We start from the raw sequence: 23,056 nt of genomic DNA, 5'->3' as shown, positions 1-23,056 counted from the left end.
GTGGTGGAGGAGGAGGTGGAGGGACATCAGTGGAAGAAAAAGACTGTCGGGTCGACCTGAGCAGGTTCAAAGTTTGAATTGACGTGATGTAATGAATAGACATGTGATGTAATGAATTGACATGTGATGTAATGAATTGACATGTGATGTAATGAATTGACATGTGATGTAATGAATTGAGGTGATGTGATGAATTGACGTGATGTAATGAATAGACATGTGATGTAATGAATAGACATGTGATGTAATGAATTGATGTGATGTAATGAATTGATGTGATGTGATGAATTGACGTGATGTAATGAATAGACATGTGATGTAATGAATAGACATGTGATGTAATGAATTGATGTGATGTAATGAATTGAGGTGATGTGATGAATTGACGTGATGTAATGAATAGACATGTGATGTAATGAGTAGACATGTGATGTAATGAATAGACACGTGATGTAATGAATAGACATGTGATGTAATGAATAGACATGTGATGTAATGAATTGATGTGATGTAATGAATTGAGGTGATGTGATGAATTGACGTGATGTAATGAATTGACATGTGATGTAATGAATTGAGGTGATGTGATGAATTGACGTGATGTAATGAATAGACATGTGATGTAATGAATAGACATGTGATGTAATGAATTGATGTGATGTAATGAATTGATGTGATGTGATGAATTGACGTGATGTAATGAATAGACATGTGATGTAATGAATAGACATGTGATGTAATGAATTGATGTGATGTAATGAATTGAGGTGATGTGATGAATTGACGTGATGTAATGAATAGACATGTGATGTAATGAATAGACACGTGATGTAATGAATAGACATGTGATGTAATGAATAGACATGTGATGTAATGAATTGATGTGATGTAATGAATTGAGGTGATGTGATGAATTGACGTGATGTAATGAATAGACATGTGATGTAATGAATAGACATGTGATGTAATGAATAGACACGTGATGTAATGAATAGACATGTGATGTAATGAATAGACATGTGATGTAATGAATTGATGTGATGTGATGAATTGACGTGATGTAATGAATAGACATGTGATGTAATGAATTGATGTGATGAATTGATGTGATGTGATGCAGCGTTGTTCATGTTGCAGTCGTTACAGAACTAAATCAACTCCTCCATTCTTATTATCTCCACTATTGTAATGAAGGTGTGTTAGAAGTAGTTGGAGACTCACTGTCTGCTGTCTCTGGTGTCCAGTTTGACTCCTGTTACAGCCCAGGGGGACAAGCTGGATTTGATTGCATCTGTTTGTTTCACTCATTGGATAGATAAATTAAAATTGTTTTCTGTTTTCATAAAGCAGGCTGCTCCGTCCAGCAGAGAGACAGAGTACCAGTGTGACATCATGCATGAAGTCACCCGAGAGGTTGGATGTCAGACCGACCGCTTAGTGGGGAAAAGAACTGCAGCCACAGGACTGTCATACTGAACACTGAACACCTTCCAGTGAGTGGGCGGAGCTTCAGCTCCTTCAGGACACGCCCCCCAGTCTCAGAGCAGAGAAGACTGATTTCAAAGCCTAATTTAACAAACTTGTCGGTGGTTTTTTTTCATTCAAATTTTGATGGGTAGTTAACAACCCATACTTCTGTGGTGTGATGAACTTAAAACTCATTTTCAGTTCTACTTTACAGCATCTTTAATGGAAGTCTGTGGAGCCCTCAGCCTTTTTGGAGCCAACCCCTAGTGGGCCTCAGTGGTATTGCAATTTAAGGCACTTCCACACTGGCCTCATTTTACAGATCTGGAAGTTCTGTTCACTTTTATATACAGTTTATGGTGTCACCGCATTACATCACCGAGGCTTCAAAAACCATGACTGTGCCTTAATTTGTGTACCTCCGTCAGTACTCCTACATGTAGTACTAGGGATATCACAAGAACGGATACTTTGGTCTCAAGTTGGTATCAAAATTCTGAGAACGTGACTGTACTTGTTTCCTATGATACCGACAGAATGGTAGAACCCAGAATAAACAACCAGTCTGTTGCAACTTGTGTTGCTTAATTTCAGTCCCCGCTACACCCACACAAACACACACACACAAACACACACACGCACACACACACACACACACACACACACACATGCAGAGCTCTACATATACACAGAGGAAAGAAGACACAAGTGAAGTGAACGCCTCGACAACAAGTCATTATGGAACTGTAAGTGAAATAAAAGTGAAACAAAAGCCAAAAATGTATTGATTAATGGACAACCGTCGACCCCAAATATGTGAATATTCAGTCCACAATAACTACAAACAAAGAAGCAATTAGAGCTTAGCTTTCCTGCTGATTTAGCAGCATGCAAACAACCCCCCGCACCCACCGACATCACATGACATAGGTCATGAGAAGTGTGTCTACTTTTCACGCTGAGGCGAGGCCAATCATCCCGCTGACAGGCTTCTTGTCGTAGGTTTTGTAGGTTTTACAGCTGGAGACTTTACAGTTTCACTCACTGATCTCATCAGGGTTGTTTTCAGCCACAGCGGGTGACTGTTTTCAGCAGACGGCTCTAAAAACCCACTGTGTGCTAAAGTTAGCAACAAGCTGCTGAACACAACTCCAAATGAATGCTTATATAGTTCTGTGTCTGCTGCAAGTCAATCGATATCTGAATAAAAGGCAACAAGGCAAAAAATAATCTTAAATTAAAAAAAAAAAATTGTGATACAAGTTGGTGTCTGCTGTCCTCATGAGGCCACAATTCAGTTAATACAGGCTTAAAGATCAAGCTGAGCGGTTAGGCTGCGTGACCCATGAACGAAAATGCTGCAAACAGCTGAGTCCCCGGTTTAACTCGCAGAACTTTGTTGCATGACATTCCCCTTTCTTTCTTTCCCACAATTCTTATTTATCTCCACTGCAACTAAAAGGCAAAGTGACGCTGAGACAGCTCAGCAGCGTCAATGCTTTTGGTGGTCCCAGTACATTTAGCAAAGTCCTGCTCCAAAGGCATTGTGGGATTCCAATAATCCACCTTTTTTGGATTCTGTGGCCCTCAGCACCTCCCATCCTCCTCCTAACATCATCATCACCATACCCTCCACTGAGATGCAGCTGTAACCTCCAAAGAAGCCAATAAGCTGATATTAAATTTATCTCCAAGGTAATGATTACACCTTTAAAAATCTTCACAGTTGAAAGGGAGCTAAATAAAACAAATTTGTTATCTTTCTTGATAAATGACAACCAATTATGAAAATGACTGCTGATTAGTTTCCTGCCAATCTCATTTCAGCACTGGAGCTAGACATTAATGCAAAAATCACTTTGTATTAAGGATGTAATTATTCGGAAAAGTACCTGTTGTTTCATGATGCCCATCTTCATGGGTGTCTTGGAGTACTCGACGGACTGGCTGATGATCATCTTGGGGTAATGCTCAGGTGACTCATCCACCTCTGACAGCATCCTCCCCTCCTGTCCCTTCAGACCCTTCTTACTGGCGTCCTCCACGCTCTGAGTCTTGTTGGTGAGTCCTGGCATCTTCTCCTTGGCGCTCGCGATCACGCTCAGAGACTTCTGCATGATGGAGGTTCGCAGGTGTACGGGTTTCTTCTCGTGCGTGAGATTGTGAGCGCTGGCAGATTTCCAGAACAGCGGCACGGACTCGGTGGACTCGGCCGGTTCCAGTCTCGGCGGAGTGGCAGCCGGCTCCAGCTGATTCTTGGCGTGTCTGCGGCCGATGAGAGAACCCAGAAGAGATCCCTCGCCGCCGCCTCCGACAGGAGTCATTTTGTCTCCTGCAGCTGAGCCGGTCTGGCTCTCAGTATCTTCGTCCTGGTCACAGACGTGGTCGTAGCTCAGTGACTTCTTCAAGCCCATGACTTTGTTCTTCAGAGAGTCGTCTCGAGTTTTTCCTGAGGGAAGATATATCAATAGACAAGTGTGAAAGTAGAGTGCATTTACTCATGACACGTATTTTCTTCTGATTTTGAAATAAGATCATTTATAATTTATACGTTTATTTATTTGTAGCCATGGCTAAAAATAAACCAGGCTCCAGGGACGTCACTGTGTTGGTCCATCTGTCATTCAGACACCTCTTTCTTTCAGACTGAAACAACTGTTAGAAATGAGATATTCATGGTTCTTAAAAGATGGATCCCATAAGTCAAAATGTCCACGTGACAAAGGTCTAGATATCATACTCCAACTTCAGTGTTTCATGAGATGGTTTTCTTAATATTATCTATGTAACATTCTTAATGAAAAAAATCTTTGTTCAGCTTTTATTCTCAGTTTTTTGGTCGTTTTTGCAGGCTGAAAAACCAACCAGTCACAGAACCTCATTATATGTTGAATTAAGAGTGTACAATATGGCCTCAGGTAAGCAAGGTAACATTAACAGACTTTATATGGATTTTGAAAGTCAGTTTAAAAAGACTTGCACACTCTGAAAACATTAATGTGATATGCTCTCACAGATCAAGCAGGTGGTTTTACCGTGGTGGCTCGGCTCAAACGGGTTTCTCCTCAAGGTGCTGCGGTTGCTGCTGTGTTCGCTGCCGTCGTCCCGGCTGCACTGGCGGTGGATGTGCATGGTCTCGGGGATCTCTGTTATCCGTTTCATGAGGGAGCGGCCAAGGCCTTTCTTGGAGTTGCGCTTCTTCTGAAGGTGAGGGTTGTTGGCGAGCATCTTCTTACATTTGTAGACCTCCAGCTGGGCGTACAGCTTCTTCAACTCATCCTAAAACAGGAAGGTGTTCAGATTAAATACTTTATAATAAAAGTTAACTTCCGAGTTTGAATAACAGACATGTTATGCTCTTATTTGGGTTCGTCAAAACGTAATTCGAGATGTGCTGAGCCTGTTTGAGCAGATAAATTGTGAATCTCTAGTTTGAGCACGTGTACCATGACGGAAACGTATTCTTTTATTATATAAACACAAGTTATTGTTCCATTACAGTAACAGAAACCAGTGTCACACCTTCTACTGGGACTATTTTAGAAGAATAACACGCGAAATGTGAATATATTTGGACTAAACGGTTGGAAACCAGACTTCATATGTGCCAATAATTCTAAATGATGCTTCACCCGGATATCCTCGGGGTCCAAGCTGTGCTCGCTCCAGGCCGAGGTGATGCTGTTATTGAGGTAGGAGCCAGATCTTCCCATGTCCAGTTCCTCCTCATAGGCCTCGGTGGCAATATCGTCCCGGGCCTGAGTCCCTTTGGACAGGAACTAAAACAGAAGGAGAGCACGGTTAAAGAATGACATCACTGAACCTAAAAGAAGAAGAGAAAAAGATGTATGATTGGATTTTTTAAAAGGATATGTTTATATTAATTATATGAGATTTGCTTATATTGTATGAGCCTTCTAGAGCCCTCATGTCTTTTAATATCACCCATTGAAAACTAAAAGCTGTGGTGTGGCACTATTTTGTTCCTGTGGTCTCTGGAACAGCCTGAAGACCTGAGGGCCGCAGAAAGTGTTGATGCTTTTAAAAACACAATGAATAATTCTTTTTTAGTCTGGCCATAAATTTAATTTAATTTATATACTTATTTGTCTCTTCATTTATACATTTTATCTGGTTTTACTTCTTTGTATATATATTTCAGTATTTTATGTGAATTTTATTTATGTATTTATTCTTATAGCTGTTTTTCTTTACATTTCAACTAGTTTTCCCTTTTACTCTATACTTTTATTTAACTTCAAAGTCAATTATATTGATTAATTTGAGTTTTAGTTGGTTTTAGTCATTGGCATAACCTGTATTTTAGTATTTAATTTAACTCTAATAACTCCTACCTCTGGTCTTTCCTCAGTACACATCTGTGTGACAGTTTGTGTTTCTTGAGTTCATCTGACCCTGATTTTATTGAGTCTGTTCTTAATAATGTTGTTATTTATTGCTTTGAGCGAGGATGGTGACGGTGTGTGTGTGTGTGTGTGTTGTTGTTATTGTAAAGCACTTTGTATCACATTGAATTTGTATGAAAGTGCTTAATTGATTGATTGATTGACAGAATTTACATGTTGGCCAAAGAGGTCATCTGAGGTAAACACATTTTCCCACAACATACTGATCTTTGTCAATCTTCAGTAAATTACTTTTTTAAGGACTGCAGTTTATGAAAAATGCACACTATAGGAGATTTGTTATATAATTTATTTAATATAGTATGGATTTCTGCAGTCAATAACTTCCCATAAAGTATATTTGACTGCAGTTTTAGCTTCAGTTTTCTTTATTGAAGTCGATCTCCATCTGTCAGCTGCTAGAGGTCAAATCCCGAAATATCATCAACTCCCAACAGGTAAAAGATAAGACAAACATCTTCTGATGAATAAACGACTGCAGCACAGTTTTCTATTTGTTTAAACGTTTTCTTTTATTCCATGCAACTATGTAAATTGTGTATAACATGTTCAAATGTATTCAGTTCAGTGTTTGCAGGCACTAATCTGCTCCTGACTTGGATTCCTGCACAGAAACAAATGGTGAGAGAGGCTTGTATTATACAATAAAACAATAAATCACATTTGACTCGATTTTTGTGTCCAAGTCGTTTAGCTGTGTTTGAGTAGCAAATCAGGGGACAGAGAGAGCCAATATTTAGCTCCAGGAACAGACGCCGTGCGAGATTAACTTCCTCCCATTGTGCTTAATTATCCCGGTGTACTCAACTGATTTGCACTTGTGAGGTAACTACTTAAGAAAGAATGAAAGAACGGCTAGCGCTGATGGTGTATTGCATTTCTCACAAAGCAGGAGAATTAAATGTTTTCCATCGGACTTGAGAGAGCGCACATGAAGACACCCGCGGGGAGTACTTACCCAAATTACAATTAGCACCAACGCAGTTTGAATGAATTTAAGGTAATGGTAGCAAATGTGCCAGCGTACGTCTGTGTGTGTTTCTCATCGCTAACATCTAATGAACTGAGGATGATTAATTAAATGTGGTGTACGCAAGCTACAGTACAGCCATAAAGGAAATACTCCCAGTTCCCAGTATATATATATATGTAGACACAATGCTCTATGTCTTTTAGAAAGGTGTTGACATTAAAATTTTAAACCCTTCCAGCCTGGATGTCCCAGTGTTGGATGCAAGGTGGTGAACCTTCACTACTGCAATTAAAATTGTGCTTTATTTCTGTTGCACTACACTATAGGCTCTCTTGCACTTTGCACCTTTAACATGTGTTTTGCTTTATTCTATATTTTAACTCAATATTATCTTATGCTTTGCTTTGCTTTGATCTGTTCTGATGTATTTTAGTTCTTTTTTTAATTGTATTTTTAAATGACATTTTAAAATTTTTTTTGTTCCTCTATATCTGTTTTATGTGAAACATAATTCTCTTGCTATGAAGCACTTTCAGCTGCTTTTCTTGTATGAAAGGTTCTATACAAATAGAGTCTATTATATTTGTATAATTATAAAATTTAGTAGAGTTGCAGTTGAGACTTTAAGAGCACGTTCAGTAACAATGTGTCACTGACTCGTTATGAGGATGATATTTCCTCTATTAGTAAAAAGTAAAAAGATACATTTTTGCAAATGTGGGGATGTTGCTTCATAAAATGGCCCGGGGGTTACAAGGTTAGAGAGGGTTTTTTTAAGGAGATAAAGAGGAAAATAACTGCCCAGCATGCTCAAAGTAAAAGTTAAAACCATATCCGAGCAGCCTGATATTCCTGTGTCCACATTATTTAGAGGTTTAGGCAGACCAGGTAACAGAGAAGGACGGTTCGAAGGGTGGAAAAAAACTACAAAGAAAACATCAAAACACATCGAAGCTTCCCTCTAGGATCAAGGTACGACAGCGTCTGGTCACACCAGACCAACACTGCTGTCTGAATTAAAATGGGGTTTATGAAACAAGACCCCACTTTTGAAAGAGCAATATAAAGAAAAGCCTGACAGAACTTTTCTAAAATACATGCTGACACAGCCACAATGCTTCTGGGAGAATTTGCTTTAGACACATGAAACAGAATTAGAGCTTCTTGGTAAGTCTTATCGGCTCTACGTTCACATAAGAACAAAATTTAGCTTTCAAAGGAAAAAACACCAACATCCCATTGAGGAAGCTCAGCTGTTTTATGGAGGTGCCTTGAATCTCTGCAGATTACAATGAAATCAGATTTTTGAGGCTTGTGGAGTGAAACTCACAGTCCACAAGTGTTGTTGAAGGTTACTTTTGAAATGTAATAGATTACAGATTACTAGTTACTCTCTTAAAAATTTAATAAACCATGTAACAATTTCAATTACTTCATCAAAGTGAGGTAACTTATTACAGCAAGGCTGAGGACTATTCACTACTTTTTTGACAGTGGTTCTTTAATCATTCTTTTTAAATTTCGTTTCATCTTATCCGACAACATGGTCAACTGACTTGGCGGGATAGCTTAGAGATTTGATTGGTGAACGAGTGGCAGTGCAAATTCAAACAAAAGAGCCAATCAAAAACAAAGCTCCAAATTTGAACTTGTTCTGACAAATGAAAGAAGCCTGACTTGGTGTAGAGAAGACATTTCTGTGTGGTAAAATGATGCACATATTCTGTATAATGTGTTGTATTGACCAACATTTTGAATAGTATGTGATTTAATTACATTTTTGTTTCAGTAGCTATAAGTACTCATGAGTACATTTATTTTGTAATTCAATTACAGTTACTCTATTACATGCAAGTAGTTACTCCCCAACACTGCTGTACAATATCAGAGAGCATGTTTCAGTCACAGGACCATTTCAATTAACACAGGTATGTTGTATTAGATTACCCAGCATGAGGAAAGGTCTTTAGAAATCTGGTGATTAAAATTAAGCGACCAGATGTGTATCACAGCTGGCTGATGAACAAACACAAGCATTATCCACATAGGTAATGCCTCTGTTTTTGAGTTAATCAGCCCATTAGTCAATGTGGGCAGTTCCCAGTCCATTAACTGTACTCCAGTGTGTTGGAGTAGAGTCCTGTACAAGTCTACTGAAGCAGAAAATGGAAAAGTACCTTGACATTGCTCTTTAGAACAATGTGTTATTTTCCATGCTGCTGTAACATGTAACTTAATGAATGTGATGGCTCGTTTTTCTGTGATCAAAATGTCTCATTTCACATGTAGTCATGAAATAATGGGATGTCTTTAACAGGGGGTTTGGTTAGATAAGGTTTTTGTGGATTATTTGGTTGATTATTCAATTTATTATTCAACCTGTGCTGTGATTTGGCGCTATATAAATAAAATTGAATTGAATTGAATTATTACCTACCAGCCCAGCTACCCAGCCACCTATTAGCCCAGAACACGAATAAGTTGTGAGGTTGATGATCCACAGGTCTGAAGTGTTTACCTTAGGAATGAGCAGCAGGCCCAGAGTCACAGTCACAGTCAGATGAGTGTGAGCAAAGAACAACATGAGCATCCAGTCGGGGTGCAGTCCTGGCACCAGAGAGAACCTGTAGGGAAACATCAACAGGGGAGACTCTCTTTATTCACCGGCAGCCATCTGAGCTGTGAAATACGCTCCGACACGCATACAAACGCTGACATTAAAAGCAGCCTTTAAAGATTCTCTGGACACGCAGAGTAAAAACTTAATGTACCGCAACCGCAGGCACTCCAGGCACTTCTAAATGCTGAATGTAAACACAGGGATAAAAGAAAAACTGTGTGAAAAAGATTAAAGTAGCTGTTTGCTGGAGCCAGTTGGCTCTTTTTCAAAGGCAATCTGTGGAGATATGAAAGAGTTCCTCACCCAAACCTGGTTTTGAAGGAAAGATATGTAAACTTTGAACGCATCATATAGTTGAGCTGCAGGAGGCGGCCAAAATAAATACCTGGGACTACGGGACATGTTTTAAAATACTACTATAGTGAAGCAGAATATATTTTACATCGTGTTTATTGCTAATTAGCAAATGTTAACATGTTAAAATGTTAAACTTTATACCTGCTCTTGTTAGCAGTTAGCTAAAAACTTTGCTGTCCCTCAGCACGTTCAGAAAGAGTGGACATGTACCAGAATCTGCTTGACTTCGGGACACAACAGGCTCTGACTGTGGGGCAGTTACATCGTCTGTACGCCCGACATCATGCTCCTGGAGCAGGTCTTTACAGTTTCAATTATTTATATTAGCTTGACCATCTCAGGTCCGTAAGCATCCTTTGGTGTAATGATTTGTTGTTTTAGTTACAGGGAGATGCTTAGCTGCTTGATGTTTGGCAGAAGCTGTAACATTTCAGTCTGGGGTAGTGGAGGTTCACAGCTGCTCGCAGTAATTGAAATCATAATGAACTGCGGAGCAATTTGGATCCAGAAGTGACCATATTTGGACGATCTGGGGAGGAGTGAGCGGCGGAGCTGACTCGATCTGATTGGAAACCTGGCGATACTACGCCCCGCCCAGTGTAACCTGACTGCACCACAGGCCTGTCAATCAAACAGATTAATTTGCAATTAATGATGCGATCATTTTCAAAAGGGCCGCCAGAAAAATAATAAGGAGGGACTTTAGCTAACAACATGATAACGTGTGGGAAAAAATTAATGACTTTGTAGTTTATGAGAGAAGTTGAACAGGAGTCTACCCCTAGTGGCACACGGTGGTATTGCACTTTATGGCACCTCGGCATCAGCCTCATTTTTCAGATCCAAAAGCTACATCCACTTTTTTCTACAGTCTGTGCAAACTGTTAAGTGTTTTCAGACCGCTAAAGAAGTGCAGACCATTTACTATTTTAACCAATTGTTGCCGTTGTCCTGCATTTCAATATGTCACTGTTTTGAAAAGTTTTTCCAAAAGATCCACCAAGGTGGCTTACAAGTCACTGTCATCACCCTCAATAATCACACACACACACACACACACACACACACACACACACACACACACACACACACACCATCCTGACGAGCCTTATCTCTAGACTGCAGCAACACACCGACTCTCAGCTCACCTAAAAAAAAAGAAAGAAAAAAAACACTCAAAGCTTACGATGTTTTATTCCCCAGCAAAGAAGAACAGCTTGATTTATAAGTTTCACCCCCCTGATGAAGGTGCACCCAGTGGACTTTTCAGTTTCTCAGCAGATTAAAAAGGATGTGATCTTTTCCCTCTTGTCCCGCTGAGCACAATAGACTATCACCTAAATGAAAGAATATTCAATCAGGAACAGTTTTATCAGACAATGTGTGACAAATTGATTTTTTTGCCCGAGGCTCCTGTAGGCACTCTGTAAAAATCGCCGGACCGGTTTTTATTCCGACTGCAGCAGAGCTCACAAAACATTCTTTCCTTTCGAAATCTTCTAAAAGTTTTGGTGTTACTATTTCATTCTTCAAACACAGCTGTTGTTCCAAAGATCTTTCAAACACAGGCACATAAAGAAAAGGGAATAAAAGTACGATTTACAGGAAGGATACATTTTCCCAACCTCACATGCACTTGATGCTAAACTACAAAAAAGCTTTTCTTTTTTTGAAATACTCCCTATACCTTTAACAGTATTCCACCTTACTGAAACGATGCAATGCATTTTAATCCAAGCTGCTAGCTGAGAGGTCAGAGTAAATACCACTTGAGCGCAAAATGCTATCAACAGTTAGTCCCTGTTTAATTCTTCCCCGGTCGGACCTTCACTGCATCTCATTCCCTTCCTTTTTTTCCCCACATCTCCTGTCTGTCTTTACTGCACCTCTCAAATAATGGCAAAAAAGCCCAACAAACAAACAAACAAAGAAAACCGTGGCTTGCGGATTTTCATGCAACACCTACGTAAATGGAAACCAAAGGCTGCCTGAAAATAGAAATAAAAAACTCCCACTCATTTAACCAGTTTCAGGTCTGCTTTGTGAAGTATTTGTTACACGTAGTCTTCAAGAGGCTCAAATACAATCAAGGTGATTTTAATACCTTTAGCTTTTTGATATAATGAATTATGATTGTAAAATTTTGAAGCCTAAGCTTTTTTCCAGCAGTTTTGTGCTGAGATTAGTATTTCAATAATCAGATGATTCAAAGAGACAAATTTAAAATCGCATACCTTTTTATTTTGCCCCAGTCAGTAGAAAAAGATGAAAGTTCAACCATGACACAATTTTGTCTCTTTTTCAAGTTGTTATACCAAACATGTTTAATAAAAATTGACAACATGCACATCCAGTACACATGACATTCGTATTAGTTGGGAGTTATGTTTCTTGCCCCCATATGGATGTAAGTCAAATATTGACTATCATTTTAGATGTTTCATTTTCCAACAAGTGCTAAGGTAAAATATGTGGGTGTTTAGCAGCTAAATGCTTCACTGGCTTGTTGCTAACCTTGTCATTCTGCCGTTTACTCAAGACATATGTCTTTGAGAGTAGTGGGAATGAAACCAATAAACTTGGAAACAAAATTCTTCTTCTTCTTACCACTAGAAGCAACCCCTTTTCCATCACACATTAATTATCTAAGGTGTTGTAAATATAAAAATGTTATTTAATATACAGTACTTTTAAAAACATATGTGGAATCTAGTGAATAAGTCTCTTCATTAGGTTTGGGTAACCTCTGCTTTGATTCCAACTTATACTATTTTTTTTATTACAGTTGCTGAATTAAAAAGGACATTTAAAAACTTGAAAAGTTGTGAAATTGAGTGACTTCCTGCCTCTGTGACAGACAAAGACAGACTGTCAGCGACAGACTGTCAGAGTTTATTTTAAGCTCAGCCACTGAACATCTATGCTGTCGCCCTTTCCTGGGAAGACATTTTTTATTTACCACCTTTCAACCCTGCGCTCTGCTGACACTGTTCATTTCCATGATGATGGGGTCAGCTGATCTCTGCCTTTCGTCCGACATGTTCTGCTCTTGTAATTCCTCCTCCAACAGGCAAATATCTCTAAGATCATGATTGAACTACATGTTGTGCAGTGAAGAAGTCCCTTGCCATTGTTCGTGCTATTTCCTAATTATTACAGGGAGGCTGTGGCTCAGACGGTACAGTGGGTTGAACACTAATCAGAAGGTTGGTGGTTCAATCCCCAGCTCCTCCTGTCCACCAAGTGTCCTTGAGCAAGACACTGAACCCTAAGTTGCTCCCAATGGTGTACCATCAGTGTGTGAATGTGCTCCTGATGGCAGCACCTTGCATGGTGATCTGTCTCATTAGTGTGTGTGAATGGGAAAACCATGTTAAAGCACTTTGAGACTGAAAGGTGATAAAGCGCTATACAAGTACAGAGATTTTCATCATGTCAGAGTCACATACTTCCCTGTCTCTATTTCATGCCTGTCTTATTTCCTCTGCTAGACATCTTTTCCTTTTCACTTTTCTCTCTCAGTACACAAGAGAATGCAATTTCACATTGAACAATTTTGTTTCTCTCACCGACTGTTCACCCGGCTCCATCCCATTTTCTGCACCCACCTGATGATGTGGAAGATGGCTGATATGAGGAGCTCATTGTAGATGGCCACAGCCATGTAACGAGGCTCGTGGAAAGCCGAGGGCACGGTGCGGACAGCGTGGCACAGGTACACGCCCCACAGCAGGAACAGGAACTCAGCTGAGCAACAAAAGACACAAGGAGGGAAATTTAAAGGTGTTATTGTGATTAGCTTCATTATCGCCCTGATTATCTTTGTCTTTAAGAAAGATTTAAATTACTACTTATAAGAATATTTAGTCTAGAATGTCTATACAGCATTTGTGTTTTGACAGAACAATGTATACAACTCAGTTGAAACCTTTAAAGTAAGTGACTAGCATTTTGGAAATTTGCTTTCTGTCCGAGAGTGATATGATAAGATTGATACTGCTCTCTTGTCACAAGTGACGTACAAAGCAGGAGCTGGGAGGAGAGTAGTTGATGGCCTGACGTAAAGACAGGAAGTGGAGGAAACAGATGGATCGTTCAAAGTATGCCCACCAGCACCTCCACAGCTCACTAAGTAAAAAAGTTATCTCATTTGAGATATCCACACAAAAAAGACATAAAACAAATATTTGTGGTGTGTGTGTGTGTGGTTGTTAAATTTGCCCAGCTAAGCAATAAAAGTCAGCAGATTTTAGTATACTGTAACTCCCTGAACAGGCAGCACACCTGTAAACTAGACTGAGACTAAATTCAATTCAATCCAATTTTATTCATGGTCACGATTGGCCATGAGACATGGTCCTAATAAACCTTAGAAATAGAAAAAAAAAAAAAAAAAAGAACAGCACTAAAGTTTCAAAGTTGAATAGACATTAAAAACACCATGCATTGAAATGAAACTATGCATAAACAACATTCAGTAATAGCAAATGCCTGGAAAACCAAGGGAGAGCATAGATAAGGGAGGATTTGTGGTCACTTGATCCAACTCTAACTGTAAGCTTTATCAAAAAAGTAAGGTTTAAGCTTGTTCTCAATAGTCGCGATGGTGTGTGCCTCCTGAACCCAAACTGGGAGCTGTTTCCACAGCAGAGGGGCCTGATAAAAGGCTCAACCTCCCAGTCTACTCCTGGAAACTCTCCAAACCGTAAGCAAGCCTGAGCTCTGGGATGATCTTTATGTCAGGAGCACAATTTTAAATACTGTTCTTGATTTAACAGGATGCAAATGAAGAGAAGCTAAAATGGGAGGCTCCAGTCAGCATTCTTGCAGCAGCTTTCTAAATCACCTGGAAGCTTCTCAGAGAGCCACAATCACATCCTGAAAACACAGAATTACAGAAGTCGCACAATGTGACAGAAACAGTGTAACTGACAAAAAGATAGTGGGAGTTGGCTTTACTACGGCAAACAGGGTCAGAAACAATGGAATTTACTAAAAGGGTATTTGCAGAATTGTAAAAAAAAATATTTAAAGTTGGAAAACCTTCATTTTTAAAGTCCTTAAAATGTAAATGCTGCACTATATGTTGAGCATCTAAAAGGCAAAGAGAAAACACAATATCTACACAACAAGCTCTAAAAGATTTGTACCAAGTAGCTGGATTAACAACAAATTAATGTTGGCTTTAATGTATTTGAAAATGTGATTTATAGGTTGCTTAACCAGATGAAAACAAATGCATTTCACAAGTCAGAGGCTGCTAAGGTAGGCTAGTTACAATTTAGCTGGTTAGCTTCTAGAGTTTCATTATATTGCTTTCTACAGAGAAAAATTAAGATTTGTCTTTTGTCTTATTTGTGTGGAACAAACTCAGGTGCTTACGTTTTACATCAAAACTTATTTTTTCAATTCAAAGAATCAGGAATAAATGGGTAAAATGGGTTAACTAAACATATATATATAAAAAAAAGATGTCCTCTCGGGGATTAATAAAGTAAATACCTACCTACCTACCTATCTTTGTAGCTAGTTGTAGCGAATTTGTTTTCTTTGTTTACTTTTTATGGTAAGATATGATGTCTTATCTCAATTCTGACCAATTGTGTAGTTATGTCTGTTCTGGCTCATCTCACTCTAATGTGTTTATCAAAATGTGGAACTATTCCTTTAAGTGTTCATTTTGTCTGTTTTACAGGACATGCACTGCAATAAAACACATCATTACTGGTAATAACTTACATACTGTACCAAAACAAATAGCAGTCATGAGGAAGTTGATCCTCAACCCTGTTTGACACTTGATGCTGACGGTGCTGATGGCAGGAATGACATTTCAAATTTAGAAGTTACTAATTTTGCAAGGCTTCCCCATGTTCCCAGCGTTTCCCCGCAGTGAAGCAGCTGCTTTCTTGACAGTGCAAAGACACCTTCCTGCTAATCTCACCAAGGTCACACAGCCCGACAGCAATTTACAGGAAAGATGTCCGCATTTAAAAAGTCGGCCGTCTTCATGGTTATCAACATATTTCAGAATATACGTGCCAGTATATGTGCACAGACAGCTCATTATCATCTAAATTGTCAGTGTAATGAAATTTTAAAAGAACATCAGTTACAAAAATCAATAGTAATTATTTTGGAATGGATTCCTTCAGGGTTGCTGCATTTTGGAGGCATGAAATTATGTCTTGAAGCAATCTAATATACTGTGTGTTTATTGCTCTCTGGAGTAGAATAAAAACATTATGCATCTTTTATTGCCCGTAGGAAAAAAACAATATGTTTTCAAACAAATAAAACTATTTTTAGTTTTATGTACCGCATATGAAAACTCAAAGTCAGAGGTAATTCTCTTGTTTGTTTGCAGACATGAAATAGCACCAAGAAATGTGCCAAGGATTTTGTTGGCATATGAGTCCAAAGTCTTTACAGTGATTACAGACCATTAATATTCATGAATGGGCCTAGTCTATAAATCATCACTAATTACATGGTACTTAGCCTTTGAATCGGGACGCGTGGAGAGCTGCGTGCAAGAGGGAAACGAAAACAATTCCAACTAATGCAGATTAATTGTGGATTCACATTAATTTATTATTGTTGACATTATCAGTGATGTTTTGCCTCAGCCTCAGCCTCTGTTTTTTGTTTCCCATTTTCAGAACAAAACTGGATGATTTATTCATTTTAGACACACATGTGCTCCCTTGTCGGCTTTATGACAGAACAAACAAAAACACAAAAAAGCAATTCGACAAATATTCGCAACTATGACAAGCACCATTGTTAAAACCCTCCAAAGCAGCTTTTGCAGGATGCTTCCTGTCCTTCAGTGTTGCCTCAATGGCTGTCAGAGCGAACAGCAGGGATACCCCGTTTCCTGTCCTGACCAGGACACACACACACACACACACACACACACACACACACACACACACACACACACACACACACACACACACACACACACACACACACACACACACACGGAGGGATTCCTGTGCGCTACGTGTTTAATTCCATTTAAACGGTTTGTTGGAGGCTGTCACTGCTTCACACACACACACACACACACACACACACACACACACACACACACACACACACACACACACACACACACACACACACACACACACACACTCTCTTCCTCTGAAGATTCCTCTGTCCCGTCTCCAGTGTCCTTAGCCGTCCTGCCTTCATGAATCCCCCCTCCTCCTCGTCTCTCCCTCTAAAGTTCTCCTCTCTTGGTGGAAAACTCTCTCTGCATCGTTGCCCACATCCCTACAAACTTCATACTTCACAGGCTCCTTTCTTCTTTTTTGCTGCCACTTCCACTCTCTCCGTCTGCCTGTCTACCAGTTTTCAGAGGCAGACCCATCTCTCAGGGATCCATCCTTCCCCTCTTTCCAAACAGGATTAGCCTTCCCTGCTGTCAGACTGGCTTCAGTGAGGTGCACATCACTGCTTCCTGCCTTGAGAATCTGTCATTAACAGACTACCGTAACACACATAAGAGGCCATCTGGGCCCTCAGGGACACGTGACGGACGGTAACTGCAACTTCTTAGCAATCTCTTAATACTTGTTATCACAGCTAAAGTAAACCCACCTGTTTCCATTCTCTGAGTGTCAAGGACTGCTGGTATTTCATAAATGCTCACAAGGTGTCATTTGCCATAAAGTCAGTCATGTTTAGGCACCAAAACTAGTTGGTTGATTTGATATACAATACCACTGAGGGCCACTAGGGGCTGATTCCAAAAACCTGTAGCTCCAATACACTCCCATTCAAAAGGCTTAAAGTTATTATAGTGTCATTAGCTAAATTCATTCCTTTTGATCAGTGTTCTGGTGGTCCTTCTGAAAATAATTCCAGAATGATTCCGATAATAGGCCTTAAACAGAGTTATGTTTGGGGGCGAGCCTGGTGTGATTGATAGCCAGGTTGCAGGTATCGGTGGGCAGGGCGTAGTGTCGTCGGGTTCCCAGTCACATCCACCCCTCACTTCCTACCTCTCGTCCAAATATGGTAAATTATGGCTCCAAACAACCAAGATGGCAACGGCTAAAATGATAAACTCAAAACTTCAAAACAGCAGTTAACAAACAAATGGGGGACGTCACAGTGAGTTGCAACTTTGTTAAAATAAATAAGTAAGTGTTTTGTGCTCCCCCTTGTGTTCTCTCTCTGTCTCTCTTCAGGTGTTTCTGATGGTTGAAGGAGAAGGAGTTCTCTCTCCTCCATAAAAAGAAGCCTGTGACACCTTGCTCAGTTGTTTATTTTCTTCTTTTGTGGATGGTCTATGGTGGATAGTCCTGTTTTCAGGTATATTTGTTTTGTTTCTCTGCCCTGGGTTAGTTTAGGGAGATAATCTCTGGGTCCTACAGCCCATTGCACAGCATCCTTTTGGTCATTTCTGGCCAGCCTTTAGACTACAGTAGTTTTGGTTATGTTTTGGGATGGTAAATAAAATTACTTTCTATCTTGTAAGTCCTCGTGCATGTATCCTTTTTTTTTTTATGGTGATGGCTACCAGGTTGAGCAGAATGGATTTTTGTGGCATTAGATAATGCTTGCTTGCGGTAACATCCATATAAGACGCTACAAATTCTAAGACCCGGATGCTTCATACATATCATCAACCTGACAGCACAGAAGATCTATATAATCACCACAGTTTCAAGGTGGGCACCCACCAATTCAGTATCCAACCAAATGTGAAATATGGTCATAATCTTACATTCTGTTCCTGAGTTGTGACTGAATAATGGCCTGAGAAGTGTTTTCGCTGAACATTATGAAGTTGACCTTTTGGATATAAAAAGTCATCACCATTTCATCCTATTAGACATTTATATCATAATTAGCAAAAAAATCTTTAGTTATGGCCACAGATGTGCTTTGTGAGATCACAGTGACCTTTGACCAACAAATTCAAATCAGTTCATCCTTTAGTCCAAATGAACATTTATGCCAAATATGAAGAAAGTCCCTCAAGGCGTTCCTGAGATGTCATGTTCATAAAAGAAGTAAGAACAACCCTAAAACATTGGCATGCAGGCATAAGAACAGTTCAATAACCAATCGATTTCCAATGATTTATGATACGTCCCAAACTACGTTACACCATTAATTCTGTGATAAATCTTTTTCTTTTAACTAGGACTAGATAGGTTCATCTTGTGGGAACTCCTAGGAGACATTGTGGTAAATGGCTGTATAAATAAATAATGGACTTGGTGGTACCTCCCACCTTCTGGGTGTATTCTGCTTTAACACTGGTGGTAGCCCTCGTTACTGTAACAGGACACCACTCCATTTTGTTAATCAGAGTCTTTCATTGTTAACGTAACATGCTGTAACATTCATTAAACTGCTTGTGAGGGGAAAAATGAATAAAACAATGGACACTATCATCCAAATTCACAAATCCATCAATCTGGCATCAAGTAAAGAGGAGATGTTTGTTCAAATGGACTTATTACAGCTCAAAGAGGTCTTCTGGCAAGCAGACAATGTGTTTCGGAGCATTTCAGGTCTTGCTTGAAGAGGTAGCTCTATTTATCGTCAATAGGAAGCACATCTAATCAGAGGTGTTTATCACATTTATACGAGATCAAGTTTCCACTGACCTGTTTATTTAATACAACAATGGATGCATCGTGTTTGAGATTCGCTGGAAATTTAATTTGCAGGTTGTTTTTTTTTACTAAAAGCAGTCCTTATTTTTTGTGCAATCCATTTGCTGTCAGTAGCATCAGCTGCTATGAAGTACTGGGGAGGACTGCGATGTCCACAATAGATGAGTCAGAAATAGTGCACTAAGCTACTTGTGTGTCCATCCTCTTCTGAGCTGTATCTGTTTACCTTTTGACCATGATGGTACTGGAGCCTCTGGAGTGAAAACCACTCACATTAGAGCCCACATGCTGCCTCACTTGATTTTACAAACACCATCAGTCCCAGTAAAAAGGTTGCAAAACTCTTTATTTCTTAAGAAGAGTTAGTCACAGAGCATATGTGCTTCAAGAGTAAATTATCCAACCCTAAAAATCACGTTTTTGCTGACCTCAATATGTCTAACTTCTCATTTTGCTGGATCTCTGGGTGCAACAGACTATTGCTTTAAACTTTAGTCCTGGCTGTGATCATAGTCTGGAAACTCTATTCGCATTAATGTTGGCCAGATCTGTATATTCACACCGTGGCAACCAACAGTCATGTCACCCATTGGTTTGTTAACTGGTGATCTGAAGCCTCGAGTTCGTGGTTTGGTCTTCGCCATCTTGCTATTTTGGAGCCAGAAATGACCATATTTGAGCGAGCTGGGGAGAAGCGAGCAGTGAATCTGACTCTAATTGGGTACGTGAGGACACTACGCGCCGCTCACCTACAGCGATAGTCTGACTGCACCACAGGCCTGTCAATCAAACAGACAACCCCCCCAAACATACCACTTTTTAAGGCCTAATATCTAATTAATGATGGGATTATTTTCAGATGGACCACCAGGAAACTATTCAGAAGGAGTGAATTTAGCAAAATGACACCATAATGACTTGTAAAAAAAAAAGATTGACTTTGTTTTTAATGAGAGAAGTTGAATGGGAGTCTATAAAGCCAAAACCTTTTTGGAGCCAACCCCACACGGTGGTATTGCAGTTTAATGCATTTCCACATCTGGCTTATGTTTCAGGCCTGGAAGCTGAGTCCACAATCAGAGAGGGCAGTGTAACACGGCTTTTTTCAGCTTGTCTTTAAAACTGCTTTGTGGAGTTACATTGCAAACAAACACAACTTCAGATAATACATAATACACCATAATACACAGTGTATCCTGGACATCTAAAAATGTGTTTGGTGCTTTCCCTTGTCATAAAACATTTGCAAAACAGATTATTTAAATATTTTAAATTGTGCTTTGTTTACTAGCTCTCTTCTTCACTTCCTTTGTTGGCATTGCTATATTCTTTACAGAGGAGTCGTCTGAATACATTGTCAGGAGTGTGTTTCATGTCACACACATAAGAAAGAAAAAGTACTGTTCAACATTTCTCGATTGCACTACCACGACTGGAAAACTCCACAGGGTAACTTTAAATTATTCTTTAATGAATAAGAGGAAAAGTTAAGTTTAGAAAAATTGCACTGCGTAATCTTAGGAGTCACTAGTGTTTCAAGCAATTTTTCATCATTACATATTCAGATTTTTCCACAAATTAAGTTTTTAAACTAAACTTAATCTTGAAGTCCCTCTCCTAACATTCATTAAAACTTCTAAGAACTCATCTCAGTCAATCAAAATGACATTGAGAAGTTTTTCCAGGAAAAAAAAATCACCTAATGCCTCAAAGTGGCTTGTTCACACCTCATATCAACATGCATCCTATCACCGATCACAAGTGAAGCGCTCTAATTAGAGGTGTGAACGTACCCCGGGATGCATTGAGTTCCTATCTGCAGTGTGAATGTAAACGCAGAGCCACATTGAAGGACCACCAACCGAATGGAAATCCTCTGCTTTCCCGTCTTACTGTCATGTTACAGCAGGTTTTTACTTTTGGGTGTTTTTTTCTTTTCATGTTCTTACACCTGCAAATCTCTGCCTGCTTTTATTTTATTTTTTTATTACCAGAAAAAATGTCCGGCATGCAGAAATCAGGGTTTCTATTTGTTTTTTCTATTAGTTTATGTCGTCTGTACTTTTTCACACACTTCAGATCGACAACTGTGGAAGAGTTTTGACGACTGAGCTTTCTCGCACAGTTAATTTATTCACTAATACGAGTCAATAATAATCTAATTGGAATAATTAAATAATCTGAGTCTGAACTGATGTGAGCCTGACGGTTCGAGTTGTAAATTACAAACGTGAAATTTTTAATTGTGCATCAAAATAAGTGAGCACGGACGGCTTTTTGCATTAAATGTCTGCTGTTAAGCTACTCTCTCTTTTCCTTTCTGTACACGTTCGCGTGTACTTGTTTCTGTATGTAATATATGTGTTCATTTGCATATAGAGCGGGGAAGTGAGATACGATCACAATTAGTCACTCGAGACGTATGTGGAGATGCATGATAATGCCAGGTCAGAGCTGATGTACTTACTGCCCACTTGTGATCGGATCACCCGGAAGGCATGTTGATGCCTTGTTTGAGGATTTAACTCTTCTCCTTCATTCAGTATACACATATTTATGAATGTGCAAATAGTCCCTGCCTCTACCTCTACCCATCTCTCTGCAACTCAGGAGCAGTTTGTTAATATAGAAAGCCACAATCTGCAAGCTGATCGGCTCCTTTGGTACATGACATATGAAACTCTCTTTCTGAATCTGTGAGACTGTGAGACTGTCATTGCTGGTCTAAAGTGGAAAGGCTCAGCCAAGGTATTGACTGGATATTTCACGCATATATCTTGTAGCATATAAAAACACCACATGGACATGTTAACAATGTTAAAAGTTCATTTTCATTGATGCTAGTCTTATCTAAGCAGTCATACACTCAAACTATAGGTCCAAAAGCTCCTTACAGTTGAGTGTTAACCACCACTTTCTTCAATCTGGATAATTTCTTGTCCAGATTACTTGTAAAAACATCACATCAGGTACATGTAAGGAGAAAAATACAGAAAACACATGCTCACCGACTGCCATCATGTAGTCCCATCGGTCCAGCAGACACATACTGAACTGCAGTCCCTCCGGGGTGAGGCCTGCGGCAATGAGTGCCTGACTCAGCTCGGGGTTCTGGCACACGGCGGAGGTCCAGGCCACCAAGAACCACAGCACCACCAGTAGGATCACCGCCAGCAGCCGCAGCACCCGCCAGCTGGTCATGTACGGCGTCCTCTGGGCCGTACGGGACAGGAACACCTTCAGCACCCTGGGAGGGGGCGGGTGGGGGAGGACAGCGGGAGTTTGAATACTGGCAAACTGCTGCATGAAATGACGACGAGCAGCGTAGGTGAGGAAGCGCTGCTCTGCCTGCTATCGACAGCTCACGCCCACGGCTGCTGCACTTATTAACATGCCCACTTGAATTAAAAGTATCAGGGAGACGACACACTGTTAGTCTAATTCATCCATGTTAAGTATGTTGGGTTTAATTCATGTTACGTCTCTTGTGCTGCGGGGAATACTTAAGAAACGAGAAGACAAACATGAGGGCAGGGTTTCAGATTTAGTCTGTTTAAATTTTGAAGAC

The 23,056-nt window shown here is 39.8% G+C and overlaps 1 protein-coding gene across 1 annotated transcript in view; it reads right to left on the bottom strand.

Annotated features, from left to right (window-relative positions):
* Positions 1-23,056, bottom strand: part of LOC138207302 (metabotropic glycine receptor-like) — a 73,636-nt gene that overhangs the window by 4,829 nt on the left and 45,751 nt on the right. Inside the window, exons 7-12 of the mRNA XM_069164439.1 lie at positions 22,497-22,735; positions 13,453-13,591; positions 9,386-9,491; positions 5,100-5,246; positions 4,503-4,746; positions 3,360-3,916 (exon numbers count right to left, since the gene is read on the bottom strand). Coding sequence (XP_069020540.1) covers positions 3,360-3,916; positions 4,503-4,746; positions 5,100-5,246; positions 9,386-9,491; positions 13,453-13,591; positions 22,497-22,735 — 1,432 coding nt within the window. The remainder of the gene's footprint in view (positions 1-3,359; positions 3,917-4,502; positions 4,747-5,099; positions 5,247-9,385; positions 9,492-13,452; positions 13,592-22,496; positions 22,736-23,056) is intronic.

The sequence above is a fragment of the Embiotoca jacksoni genome, unplaced genomic scaffold, assembly GCF_022577435.1.
Source record: "Embiotoca jacksoni isolate LCO1_2020_lvr unplaced genomic scaffold, fEmbJac1.0.p SCAF_31, whole genome shotgun sequence".
Taxonomy (NCBI): domain Eukaryota; kingdom Metazoa; phylum Chordata; class Actinopteri; family Embiotocidae; genus Embiotoca; species Embiotoca jacksoni.
Note: the sequence above shows the minus strand (reverse complement) of the source record. Positions and strands in the feature narration are given on the sequence as shown.